This window comes from Falco rusticolus, chromosome 2 (genome assembly GCF_015220075.1).
Source record: "Falco rusticolus isolate bFalRus1 chromosome 2, bFalRus1.pri, whole genome shotgun sequence".
In the NCBI taxonomy this organism is placed as follows: Eukaryota; Metazoa; Chordata; class Aves; order Falconiformes; family Falconidae; genus Falco; species Falco rusticolus.
In genome coordinates, this window is record NC_051188.1 from 84209846 (window position 1) to 84224530 (window position 14685).

Below are 14685 nucleotides of genomic sequence, written 5' to 3' on the forward strand. Positions count from 1 at the left end.
ACCCTAGAAAATCACGGGATTGATGTACATATATAACACATGATCTTTGAGTATTACATGTGGGATGTTCACTTAATTGTGCTGGTTTTGTTTTAAGCCTTCACAGTCTCCTTGGCCTTGGGTTCAAAGTTTTATCAGTAAGCAGAAGTCTAAACACTTGAAGTGAACTCCTTTGTTCAGGACACTGAATCACAAAGCACCTGATTACAGGAAGACAGGCCACGTGCTACTGTAAACGAGATTTGGCTGTAGCAAGAGCAGGCTGAAATGAAATTTGTTATTACAAGGGGAATGGTACACTGTGATAAAATGTTAAGCAGTGTATCAAAAAGAAAAAAAAGGAAATATATGAGTAAAATTATATAATTAATTTTCAAAACTTACATGATGATCCGTTCTGTCTTACAGGAACCCGATTGGCTCCGAAAGAAAAGCTGGACATCCCAGTATTATTCATGCCAGATATAATGAAAATGTATGAGGCTGTGGTGGTAATTCATGTAATGAGGGAAAATGGTGAAAACTGGCCTTATGAGGATTCTGCTGTATTAAATAAAGACTTTGAGAGGTAATTTATTCTAATAGGAAAAAGAAAAGGTAGCAGAGGATACTCAGTCCTATCATAATTTCCTCATTCAGCTATTTGTTTGTAGCTCTCAAGGGCAATCATGTGTCTGATTTTGAGGGCAATAGTTATCCAACATAAGCTTTTAATGTTCTCTGCAAAGTATTCAGATTTAGGGTAAGTCTTTTATCTGTGTCAATATCTACCTTTTCTACTTTTAGATAAAGAAAATTTAAAGTACTACCTGCCAGTGCAGTTATGGATATTGAACAAATGAAAGCTCTTAGACACCTCTAATTTTTCAATATATTTGGGCTAATGGTTATTCTCCTGGGATATGTTTGTGTAATGCATAAACTGAATAAGCTTTCTTTCAGTGTAGTCTTGACACAAGATAGAGTAGCTCAGGCCAAACGTTCTCATATCCTGACAGAACAGTGTTTGAAGACAGTAAACTAAGCAGATGTAAATTATTGCTGTTCTGATTTAGGTGGATTTTATGTCACTTTTTTTTTTTTTGGGGGGGGGGGGGGTGGTATGTTTAGCATTACAGCATACAATAAAACGGAGTCTCCCCTCTCCAACAACTCTTAAGTTTAGATTGCTTTGGAAAAAATAATCCTTAGCAGTCTACCATAATGATACTCTTCACTTATTTTCCAAGCAGTGTTACTGTCACAGAGGATGGGGGAATTCAGGGAATACTCTGGATCTATCCGGTTCATGGAATACCTGAAGCACCACAGCAGAAATTAGCTCCAGGTAGGCAATGATTGAAAAAAACCTCAAACAATAAATTTAAGAAAATTAAATAGTCATTTGTGTTCTCATCTGCTTGATCGTGAGAATTTGCAGTAGTACTTTGCTACATCTTAAAGAAAGATAAAATTATATATTAAAAATAAAATCTTCTTTCCCAACATTTAAAGCAGATCTAGATCTATTATTTTATTCTCATTGTGGGTAAAAGGAGCCAGGAGCAGTTGAAAATATCAAGGCTTATGCCTTTCAGCATCCCAGTTAATGCTGAGTTAGAGAACTGAAGGTAAATCAGAGACTGACACAAGGGTAGATTTCTGATTGTGTACCCAGAACACTGCTGTTTGTGGGGTACAAAATGTTGGAGTAGATGTCCACTGTTTCTCTCAGCTTTAAGTTTCATTCCTTAATCAAAACTAATACAGAGTAGTGTAAATAGCAGTTAGTTTCCCACTTGCTCCTGAGAAGTAAACTTGCAGTAAAAGATGACTGGCATTCATAGGTGTTTTTTTATTTTGTTGCTTACTTTTGAGATAGTAAATGTTTATAGATTTGGTGCACCTATTTTTAAAGCTGTGATACAATCCCAGAATTGTGAAATAGAAATTGTGAACAGCTTTTTAAACCTATAACCTTGATGAAACTACAGCTCAGGGTGTAGAAGAGGGACAATTTTACACGAACTTGTGTTTTGATGTGTGAATTTAATACCTTTCTACACTGAACAGGCTAAGATATAAGAATAACTTCTGGGAAACTATAGAATTAGATATTTTTACTGTTATTAATTTAATTTGCTTAAGGATCCTTTAGTTGCAGACAAATGCCAATGATGTGGCATTAATTAGACCTTTCATCTCCGTAATTTGCACTTTAATACCTTAAGGAATGAAGCAGAATATCATTGTGCAATCAACTGTTGCCCAAAATGATGGTTTTAATGAGTCTCATTAGCATTAAAATTATGTATATTGATGTGAATGTTTGTTGTGTTATTTAAAGCTGTTATGTAATTTGAGGCTCTGAGATAAGTCTGCCTTTTATTGGGCTGTTGGTTTCCTTAGCTATAAAAGTTATGAATTAAAAGTTAGCATTCATAAACTGCTCTAAATGACATCACTTCTGCATATGATCAGAAACTTAAGTAATGTCAAAGTTTAAGTAATTTTAAATTCCTAAATGATGCTTTCAAACAGCAAAACTAAACTGTAAAATATTTTTAACTGCTATCCACTAGTTTATCTTCAGTAAATCTTTGTAATGCATAGAATGAGCACTGCATTCATTTTGATACCTACCTCTCTTTGGCAATCACCATGTTATGTCAGGCTATTTTTTTTTTTTTTTTCCTAAGGAAGTATTAGAGCTTTCATTGAAAAACGACCTGGAAAACTAAAATACCTGTTTGTAAGTGTATTTGTAAACCAGATTACATTTCTGCCTTGATTCTGAAAGCTACGCTTGTCAGTTTCAAGTGGACTTTTTAAAAATCCCTGTTGTAAGATAAGAATCCAAAGCAGGTAATTTACAAGAAGACTCCTTTGGTTTAAAATCATTGTTTTTAATAATAATGAAAATAGTATTGTCATTTATTTTAATGGAGACATTTATTAAAATTGCCTGGAGGCTACAAGCTGTTATGTCAAAAGCCAAAGCTGCTTTGCCAGTATATTAGGTAGTTCATCATTTGTGTCATTCTTATTTGCATCTTAATACACTTAAACATCTAGAAGTCACTTGGCTTAGTATCTCGGGAGACCAATTAAAATGATCAGTGGTCACAACCCATGTAGTACATGTTAAGTAGGTTACAATATAGCCATCTTAGAAAAGTGATTACAAACGGAGAATCATCCAGAGTATTTTTTTAATTCTTGTAGAGTCAAAGAAGCATACACTAATTTTGACTGGAAGGGACCACAGGAGGTCAGCTAATCCAGCTCCCTGTTCAAAGCCAGGTCTAAGTAGATCAGGTTGTCCAGTCAAATCCCACACAGACCTGATTTTTATCCATAAATATTGTTTAGCCATTTAGGAAAAAGAACATGTAGAATCATTTCTGGTAGTAAGATGAGCTGCAGAATAGAAAATTTTGTGGACACACATGTGCACGCTAATCTGAAATACTTGGTAAGCTGGTGTAATACAGCCAATGTAATTTCTTTTTAAATATAAGGCCATGCATCTGAGAAAAAAAGTTTTTAACTATTTCAGGACTTGTCCCACATGGAAAAGATTAGAAGAGCACTATAGAAATTACTTAAACCTTGTTAAACAGGAAAAGATCAAGGAAAAAAAAAGAAGTTGTTTGGTTTTTTTATTTAGAGAAAGGAAATGAGTTTAACTTGATGTGAAATTACTTATTTTCCAAAATAACAATAGCGAATGAAGCTCCAGAACTGAAAGTTGAAGCTAAATAAACGTGGTTTAGAAGTAAGGCTTTCATTGCTCTTTTTTTAAACACTTTACATAATTACTTACCAAGATATGATTCTAAATTATTTACCATTAAATGTTGATGTTAAGTTTAGAGCTAATTTTTATAGAATCATTTGGTTTAATTCTGATGAAAATAGTACTTAGATCTTGAAATTGAGAAGTATGTAATTGGCTCTTCTTTTTCATGTTGATTTCTGTAATTCTAGAAAATTCTAAGTCTTGTATTTGGGAAAACGTTTTGCTTTCAGTTCTTGTGCCTAATTTTCTCCTCTTTCTGTGCCAATAGTTATTGAAAGAACCATAAACAATAACTATTGAAGTAAACTTTATAAAGTCTAATGTATAAGCTAAAACCCAACTACCTTGTAATGAAAAAAAGTCATTTAAGAAGCAGTAAATTAGAATCACTTACTGAATTGAAAAAAGCTCTGTCATGCTTCAAAGAAACTCGTGTCAGAATGCTTTTTATTCTGGCATAGTTCTATAAAAGCTGAAGTTTGAACAACAGTATTCTTAAACTAAGAAATCAAAGAGTAACTTAATAGTCTTTCATTTAACTTTTAAATTCTTTAATTTCTTTGTTTTCCTCAGTCTCCCCTTCTCATTGGCATATGTCAAACTATGCCATAATTTCTATTTGCAAATGAAATAAAATGAAGATGCATTTCATGATTACAAAAAAGGGAGAAACTTGCAAGTGCTGTTGTGAACTAAATGTAGGAACAGATTTTTGTTTGCTTAGCAATATTTTCTACTATTTCAACTAAACAGAACAGTAGAAACCATGAACTTGGGAAAAGCACTTAGTCGTCTTGGTCCTTATTGAAATTCTGTCATTCTCTAAGCCCATTTAACTTCCGTGTTTAATTGTTTTGTTAAAATCAAGATGCCAACATTTTAAAAGTAATGGATTTTTGCTTTTCTGTAGCTGTGGTATGCTGTCAAGCCAGGCAGAGAGCAGAAAGAAGAATAGAAGTGCTGCTGACTGGTGTAGTTCTCTGTGCAAGTGCTATGCCTGCTGCAAGAAATTCTGATATGATCAATACAAATAAGCCAGCCAACATCCAAGGAGAAGTTCAAGTCACTGATGGTAAGAATACATAGCTTGGATACCATACTATTTTAAGAACTTTTCAAGTAAGGTAAGTACTTTACTGAATGTGCAGCTCTGCCATGACAACAGATGAGGTTTAGGCAAATCCCCTCAGTCCATATTTCTACCCTGTTGCAAATATAGTACATTTGTATAACAGTATGTCAGCAGTTACAGGTACCTTTGAACCGGAACCTTTATTTTTGTATGTCTTGGATGCGAGGCTTGCATACATACCATCTCTCCTTTAAAAGAGAATAGCCTGCACAAAGTCTAAAGTTATACAAAAAATTTCTGTGTAAGCATTGCCAGGAAATATTTATCTCCAGGTTGTCCCTATCTGTAACGTGCATTCCCACCAGCAGGCCAATATCTGCAGTAAAATGTATTGAAGAAGGAAGCCTTGTTCGAAAGAAGCAATAAAGCTTTGTGAACAGATAGCTTCCACTTACTGTTAATTAACAGAGGACACAGTGAAAATCAATTTATTCAGAGATACACCAGCTTTTCATATGAGACCTCTCTTTGAAACAGAATGGTGCAACATATAAATAGTATGAAAAGAATGCTTGTTGTTGCTCTATGTCCGGTATTTTTGTTAATAGAAGTGTGTTGACGCTCATACTCACTACAACAAATTATCCACCGTTACATTCTATTTTCATCAGTTATTGCATCTTTGGAACTTAATCTACATTTTTGGGGGGTTCAAATTCTTCTTATTTTTTAAGAAAAATATTCTATAAAAATTATGACACGTGGCACGTGACACTGCAACGTGTGTTTAACGTAGCTGTAATGAAGGGATTTCACCCATACTCCAACTTTGATAAGAATGTAATGCATTGTAGGGTGGTAAAAAATGAGTCTACAGAGGTTGCTATGATTGCAGTCTATTAGGCAATCAGAGAGGCAGCAAACTTAGCTTTTGTGTTTCATTTCTGCCAATTAGAGTCCAGTCCTACATGGCTTTAAATGAATAGCACGTTACAGAAACTCTCCTGCCAAAAAACTGTGAAAAACTAAAAAGCTATAAAAGGTAAATCAAGGTGAATGACATCCTTCCTATAAAGATGATTTTCATGCAAACCTGCCCCTGCCCTGCACACTGACCAATGCGGTCTCATCAGCAATCACTGTCCAGCTCTTTAAAAAGATTTTATCTTTGAATGGTTTTAAAACAGGAGGGGATCTGAAGTTGCACTGTTAATGAGAGCTTGCACAGCATATATTTACTGATTCATTAATATTTGTAATTACTTAGTTAATCTTGTTACTTGCACATAACATGTTGTCAAAGATAATGCTGTCTGGGCATATTATTATTTTATATTCCCATACTACAAAGGGATAGTGATCAATCTAATAAAATAAGCAAATGTGAAGTTCTCAGTGTATGTTCTTGCCTCTTTAGAGAACCATAAATACTATACTATTATATAAGCTTATTCAGCCTTGTGAGAACAGCTGTGTATCAAAATACAGGGTACCTTCTTTTTTACTATAGAGTAGGCTTAGCTCTTTATTGACTTGTCTACCTTAAGCATACCTGGGCTATTTCCCTCCAACATGTTGGCATGTGAATTGACAAAAATGAGCATGACTTGCATTGAGCAAGTTAAGGCAGCATTTTGAAAGACCTGCAGATTCATGATGTGTAGTGCTTGTTTTATTCATAGGACTAATATCTCGTATTTATTAACACTGGCTTCTGCACATGCTGCAAGACATTGATTTGGGACATTGCATCTTTTCAAGCAAGAAGTCTGGTAATGAAATGCTTTACACCATAGGTAATAAGATCATTTATAACTCTGGTGCTTTCCATGATTTTCAATGACATTATAATGTCATTATTGCTAGATGAATTTGATGCCTGTTGGGAATAAAATTTAATGGTACTATCTGAGCTTTCTGCAGTCTACCAGTAATAACATAAATAAAAGTGTAAACCTCCAAGATAACAGCCTGGCAAGCTGTTTTTCATTTTTTCTCTTTTGAAAGAGTGATTCATCAGAGTGTATGTGTGATGTGTAGTAAAAAGTTTTTACATCCAAAGATAAATGATGATAATTACTGGCAGATCAGATTTAAACAGCTACTACTATGCTTCAGTATTTAAATTACTTGGACAAGTAAAAATTCTTGAGAAGTGAAAAATCTTCAAGCATATTCTTTATGTAAAGAATTCAATTTCATCCAGTCCAGGATATCATTTGAAACAGAAATATATTACAATTTCTTATGAGGGGACAATCTAAACATTGTCTAGCTAAAGTAACATAGTTTGTTGTTCAGAAGTCAGCAAAGTTCTGGAGATCAAATAATTAAAGCTTAATTTTTTAGACATTTAGCAATTGATATGGCTCTTTACAAAAATAATTACCAATTGTATTAAATGCATATTTTTACCTTTTTTTTTATATGGTTTCATACAAAGAACTCTAAAGACATCTTTTTTTCAGTAAATGAAATTTAAGACCCATGATTCATCCAAACAAGTGTGAAGATTGGGTTTTTATATTTATTTATTCTAACAAAACAGCATTTTTAGTTTACTTTAAATATTCAATGGGAAATACAAATGTGTTTAATGTTCCATGATTTTCTAAGAAAAACATAGACATTCACAAATTATCAGTTCTATATATTTGGCTGAAATTCACAAATATCTACGCAACCAAACTTGACTGTGTTGACAGCATGTAGAGTACACAGCCAGAGTACCTTCTGGTTGAGGAAATACGCTAACCAGGCCTGTTCTGTCTCTGCGTTTGTAATGGTCCCTTGTAACCTATCCTTTTCAATTGCTTCAGTTTATCACATTACCCAGCCGTAAGGGCTGAGTGTTTATAATTAACTTCCCTAATCTTTATTAATTCATAGCTCTTCTTACAGCCCCAAAGTTGGTCTTAGTTCCTCACTCCTGTGTTCTTATTTCTGGGAAGGTTTCATGAGCTGCCTTTTGCAGGGGGGAATGCTGCTGTCTGGGTTCTGTAGGGTAGCACCGGTATGGGGGGTTCTGTGTGCTATAAGCAAGTTTCACAGCTATGCTGACTTCTAACTAAACACATGACCAGTTCAATTGCAGCTAGTGGTTAAATAAAATTTACCAGATATGCTAATCCATAACATTGGCTATTGGCGTACATTATGCAAAGTGTATCTGTACCCTTTCTTTCACCATTTACAAAATCAACCAATATACATATTCTATGAAATTTTATAGCAAATAGCTATAAATATAAATATAGCAAATAGCTATATTGAAAAACACCTGACACTCATCAGATCAGAATATACAAAAAGCCTCTATTTTCTTTGCTTTCTTTACAGTAGTTCTTTGAAACAGGGGAAGAAGAACATGTCCAAACACATGTTAAAAGCTATTTCCACCCCCCAGCAAGATTTTATGTTAGCCAGTGGTATGGATTCCACTAAATGCCAATTTGATATGATAGATCTGAATCAGGAAGCTCACCTTCAAGAAATGAGTCCAATAAAATTGGATACGATCAAAGAGATCCTAGCAGTATAAGAAATAAAAATGCCAGGATAGGAGGAGACAAAATATTCATATAGACTTGTCTCTCATTCAGAGATTTTAATTTAATTGCTGATTAAGTGTAGCAGGTTAATATTGAAAGCCATATGAAGAGAGTAATAGTGATGAAGATGGCCTAATGTTTTACTTAGCTGTGTCTCCGTTGTCAGAATAATTATGTCATTATTTTTGAAATGGTAATTGAGGATGAGAGAGTTATATCTGTATAAATGAGATTGTTAAGTGAATTTTTTAATCTGCAAGAAGTAGAAGAAAGAGCAACAAAGTATTTGTTTTGGATTAACACTTTGTGAAAGCTGTGAGCTATGGCAAAATGAAAGTGTTGACAAGGGGGTGAACCAGCAATTGGGTCACTCTGTTAGAGATTATTACCTTGTTGTTAAAGGTGACAACTCCTGCTGGGAAACGGGGAACCAGCAGAAGCCAAATAGGGCATCAGAGTAAAAATGAAAGCCTAGATGGATTATTTTGTCAGCTACATAATTTTTGTTTACATCTGGCTGTTTGTTTCTTTATGAGTCAAACATGGGAGAGATTTGATACATTGTTTATTCTCTTTATTGAACTGCAATATGCACAGGCATTTTAATGAAGAAGTTGAAATAGGACTTTATTTACTTATTGATATACAGGGTTACCATTTGGTCCATTAAAAAAAGAAACAATTTAGCATAGATTTTTCTCTCATAAGTAACCCTTCCTACTCCCATTTCTTAATGGAACTTGAACAATAATGCCAACTGCTGAAAAAAAGCTTGTGAATTGTGAGCTAGTATGGTTTGGAATTACTTATATTTCTGTTTACAGAAGAGTCACTCATTTCTGTTTCTTTCCCATTTTATAAAACATTGAAATCTGCAAGCCTTAAGAATAAGTTTCAGCATTACGCAAATCAAAATTACTTTCTACAATCATGCTCAGTTACAATACTCAACACTTACAGGGAACCAGAGCAATTATAAAATAATCTTAAGTTATTTATTCAGCTTCACAAAAGTGCAAAACCAATAAGCAATACAAAACAAGGAATTCCTGATGTTACTTTTCAGTATGATGTACGTCCAGGAAAACTGAGAAGTCCAATAGAACTGATTGGCTATCCCCACATAATGTATCTCTGAAACAAGAACACACACATCACCTCTTAGAAATGTCTTTTGAGTTAGTGACTAAGGGAAGGCTAAGCAATATAATTTCCTGCAAGTTTCCATGAATTACTCTAATTGTTATATGATTGTGATTGCCAAATTGCTATTTCTCCCATTTCTTTTTCACATAGTTTTCTGTAATTTCTTTGGTTGAGTGATAGGTATTACTTCCATAGTAACGACACCACTACACCCTTATTTTGTAAAGGTATTTTGGGAAAGCTTCTGTAAATCAAAACCAGAGTCAGCATAGCTCTCCAGGATCTTAGTTGTGCTTTTGCAACCTCATAGCACCTTACGATGATCTATCTGCGTTAATTTGCACTAGGTTTTTTGCATTGTTTTCTCATTAATTATGGGACATCAACAAAGCATAGCTAATAGAGGCCCTTAAAATGTGAACTCTGTTGGTTTTCCAGAAGAACAATGGACCAGTGCTCTCCCTGTCTGTCTCAGCTGTGTGTGCATGGTTCTATTCATAGCAAAGCAAGTGGAAGGTTTATACACCTAGATTTGCTTCAGATAATATATCTGACAGTCACTGTAGTAACAGACACATGCACACATACAACTATATCCCAAATGCTCTTCTATTTCAAGCGTATTACATCCTATTTAATTTTTGTGCTAAGATTCTTTGTCCTTGTCTTCTGTCTCTGAAGCTGCGCTGTTCACATATTGTTGTTTTTCTTAGAGAAAATGAAATTATCCACTCTAGATCTCCTTCATCTATCCAATATTTCACAACTCCGAAAAGAACATGAAGCAAAAAGGAAAAAACAAAACTTCCCCAGTTTTTATGGGGAACGTATACAACTTCATGTTTTTGTAAATTTGCATCGTGCCTGTAGTTTTGACAGTTTAAAACCAAGTTGATCTGAAACTTTGAAGGTGTAGCTAGATATTGAGATTTTAAGACAAGTAGCTAGAAGTTACATAGAATTACCACAGAACATTAAATGAAATTGTAATCTTGAACCATTACTCTTACTTCAAGCAAGCTCAGGAAGACAGTGAAACCTCAGAAATTTACTGCACAATTTTTTATTAGTTCTGAAACTTAATTTTTATCAAAAAAATAAGACAAGTGGATACCTCCCATGAGATTATATTTGTCTCACAGTAGAGGAATTTTCACTACCCTGTGTTATAGATGTTCCACCTTATGTATAACTGAATGCAATTCATTGGATAAGGAAAAGGAGGCAAATGAATGTGACCCTACTGATTAGGTCCTGTGTTCTAGTCTGTGTGGCTCAGTCTGTTTTGTAATATTAAAAATGTCAAAAGATATAAAATGCATCCTTTTTAATAGACCATAGTATAGTGTAAAACTATCAATAACATGCTTACAGATTATAGTGATGGTACCAGAAACAATTTACCTCCATCAGTAGAGAGTTCTATGTGCATAAATTTAGATAATTTTTTTAATTTTCAATGAAAAATTATTTTATCATTGAATCAAAGATTATACCATAGCACAGATAATGGAATTATCTCAGGAAACATAAACAATTTAAGTTATGATGTGATGTAAGACAAATTCTTTCTTTATAATACTTGTACAGATGAACAGATGAGGAATACTTGCTAAGAAATTATTTTTTCCATATCTCCTTTCAAGTTAGAAGGAAATAAAGATAATCCCTCCATTTGAGATTACAGGATTATATTACCCCTTTTACTTATGTTTAGTTTGTTGTGTATTGTTATTTTTTAATTTGCAGAGCTACTGAGTGGAAGATTTCAGTATGTAGGTCCATGTTTTCAAAACACAAAAATGTGTTTTTTATGAAAAATATAAATACATTTGTATGGGAAAATAATCAGGCTGAAGTTCTTTTGTCTATAGCCACACATGCATATTTGCTTAGTGTTTTAGATTAAGATGCTGGGAAAGAGCGTAACCTAAGATGATGTCTTTGTCATCCAAACTTCTAATAAATGCAACTATTAAAAAAAGAAAGAACAACCAAAACCAGAACAGACCAATTCCTGGTCCTTAGCTCCCCTTTTCATACGATGACCATGAATCAATGGATATATTGCAGATCTTGAGAGCTAGCATATGTCCTTCTCATGTGTTTAAAAAAAACATAAACCTACCCCATACGAACTGTACAATACAAACATTCTGATACTGCATCCGTCTTCCTGAAATCCCACAGAAAAAAAGATGCAGTTTTCATTGTGTTCAACTGGCAATCAGACTGATCAGTCTGGACTGTGTATGTTGAGAAAATATTCCATTGTTATTAAGTAATGTGTCTGTCTGAAATACCTGCTAATTAAGTTAAAACATTTAAAAACAAACTATTATTTATCTTCTAAACCAAACTTGCAATGTAGTAGCAAGTGAGGAGTAGCTCAACAGATCAGATTGTGAGGTCTTTTCAGCTTCTCTAAGTACTGCATCCTGTAGCTGGCAGACTCGATAAATGTGAAAGTGCCTTTAAAATCAACATGAAGCTCTTTGCTACATATGTGCTATGTTATTTCAAGCACTGAGTCTCAGAGTTTTTGAATTAAGAACTCAAGTTTGCTGGTGTCAGCTCTACAGAATTTCAAAGGGCAAATAAATGGTACTGGATATAGGAATATCTTAAATGGTAAAGTTTTATGATTTGTTGAAAAACTGAAACTGGTCGTGCTGAGTAAGAATCACATCTCAGTGCAGTTTGATACTTTTGGGTTTTTAGCAGCAATCAGCCAAGGTGTTCCTTCTCACTCAAAATATTTTTGGACTGATAAAGTTTAATTAGAAAAATCTATTTTTATAAAAGCAAAATGGTTCTAATCTTATACCCAAGTTACAAGACAGTAGTAAAAGTAGTCAGAAAACATTTACTCTTGGAACAGGTATTTTAAGCTTATTTATTTTATTGCCATTAGTTCAGAAAAAACACCATACATTGTACAGACACACAGCTGATTTACAAAGTGATGCTTAGATCCACAATATTTTAAGATTATATTCTTGAACATGAAAAGTTTGTAAGTAAGTATGAAGAAAATTGAATTTCTAAATGGATAATTGCTTTTATTCAGTAGGACAAATTACATTTGTATTTTGCATATAACTTTAATAAGGAACTGTGAAGGAACTGAAATAGCTGGGGATAAGCTAAATCTATATGTTCTTCTCACTTGGAAGGTCACATTCCTACTGCAGTAAAATGATATTTAACTGGGAAGTGATAAAGTTGTATGAATGAAATGTTATGTTCCAAAATATGAAAAAGGGTGTTTTTTGCCTTAGGGAAGTATTCTTCGTACAGTACATGTTGGCAGTGTTGGAAGGCGAAAAGTAAGATAGTTTTCTAAAGGAAGTGATTTTAAGAATGAATTTTGAAAAGGGAAAGTGACTCAGTGTATACAGTGTAATACAAAAAAAGCCCTAGAAAAGTCTTTGAACACAGAGTGTGATAAAGGAAGTAGAGCAAAATTGCTGGTATTCTCTTAACCACCTATAGTAAATGGGCAATTACAGTCACTGATGCAGTTAAAAGAAAGCCAAACCAAACCAAACCATGAAACATCCCGTAAGTTATGTTTTTCAAGTATATCGCCAAACAATAAAAGAGAAGGCTAAAACCTAGGAAACTTCTGAGGGTAAGAGAGCATCTGGGAGGGAGGAAAGAACATCCATACTGCTGACACATAAAAAGACTGGAAAAAAGAACCTTGCTATTGCTTCATGATCTACTGGTTATCTTGGTGTAAACACACTGCTCCTCCAAAGGGATCTGAAGAAATGTGCTTGCATTGGAACTTGGTCTTCCAAATGACAAGCATAATTTCTTTTAGTCATTAATGTAACTGCTGTAAGGAATAAAGTACACAGACATCATCATATTGGACACAGTGGAAAAAAAAGAAATTATAAATAATACTGTTTTCAGTTTAGCATGTGTGTGGACCAATACAGTTTGAATGATTAGGTTAAAAGACTCCTTGAGTTATGACTGATTTCAGTGGGCAACGTTCAAAGTGAGGGAAATGAGCTGGGAAACCATGGAAAAAATAAATGTCTGTGTGAATTAAGACTACATCATAATATAAGTTCATGGAGAAGCCGGTTTGGCATTGCCTGTGCCCAGGTACAGAAGTGTTCTTTATTTGCTAGAATTGCCAGATGAATGAAGACAATGCTAAATAAAAGAGACTGCTGAAAAAAAAGAATAGAATATGATTGAAAAAATACATTTGAATCATTTCTTTTAATGCATTAATTTTTAATTGGTGTACAAATCTAAGTAGAATGCCAGATCAAAGGAAGGTAATGTGGGAGATCCTTTGGCCTGATGAAAATCCTTTTGCTTTTCCTGAGGCTTTTGTTTTATTTACTATGCCAAGAAATATCAAAATAGGGTGCAAAGAGGGGAGTGTGGATAGGCATAACACAAAAGGAATTAGTCCAAAATGGATTCAGAGAGGGAGAATATATGGAAACAAGCTGCAAGGAAGAATTTAGAAATGCATGCAGAACAGCAGATGCTAGATGCACACTGTTTATTTCATATACATGGATTCACAAACTTCCATTTCATTCATTTAATGATGCAGTGTTTTGAACAAAGACATCCTAAAAAAAAAAGGGGGGGGGGGGAGGGAGGGAAGTGCTTTCTATTGCTTCTTTTTACAGTAGAAACCTGCTTTAGAAGTAGATCTCTGATTTGAAGAGTGTTTTGAAAAAGGAAAATTAGGAAACAGAAAAATCAAATGTGAGAGAAAATTTAGAAAAGTGTTGAAGTTGGTTGCTAGGGGAATAGGCAGTGGGATGCAGGGTAAAAAAAAGATATGGCTAAGAGTGGAATTTTTCAAAGCCTTGAAGATATGGGTGAAAAGCCTTAATTGGATATGGAAAGACAAATAAATTTTTGAGGAAGAGATATAAAGGTGTATATGCTTATCTATGTTGAGAATTCTCTTGAATTGCATTGAGGATCAAAGAGTATATCATCAACAGAAGGAGACCACTTTTCTTATCCATTTATTTCTTTGCATTTAAGGTAATTTGGTGTCTGGCATTTAATAAAGTATATGATGTTATCTTTGCTGATATTTATAATGCTCCACATGCAGAACTTTTGTACCTGTACGAACAAATTTA

At 34.0% G+C, this 14685-nt stretch overlaps 1 protein-coding gene across 1 annotated transcript in view; it reads left to right on the top strand.

Annotated features, from left to right (window-relative positions):
- CFAP47 (cilia and flagella associated protein 47) overlaps positions 1–14685 on the top strand; it is a 342925-nt gene that overhangs the window by 298473 nt on the left and 29767 nt on the right. The window contains exons 58-60 of the mRNA XM_037377932.1: positions 409–568; positions 1230–1327; positions 4692–4853. Of these exons, the coding sequence (XP_037233829.1) occupies positions 409–568; positions 1230–1327; positions 4692–4853 (420 nt within the window). The remainder of the gene's footprint in view (positions 1–408; positions 569–1229; positions 1328–4691; positions 4854–14685) is intronic.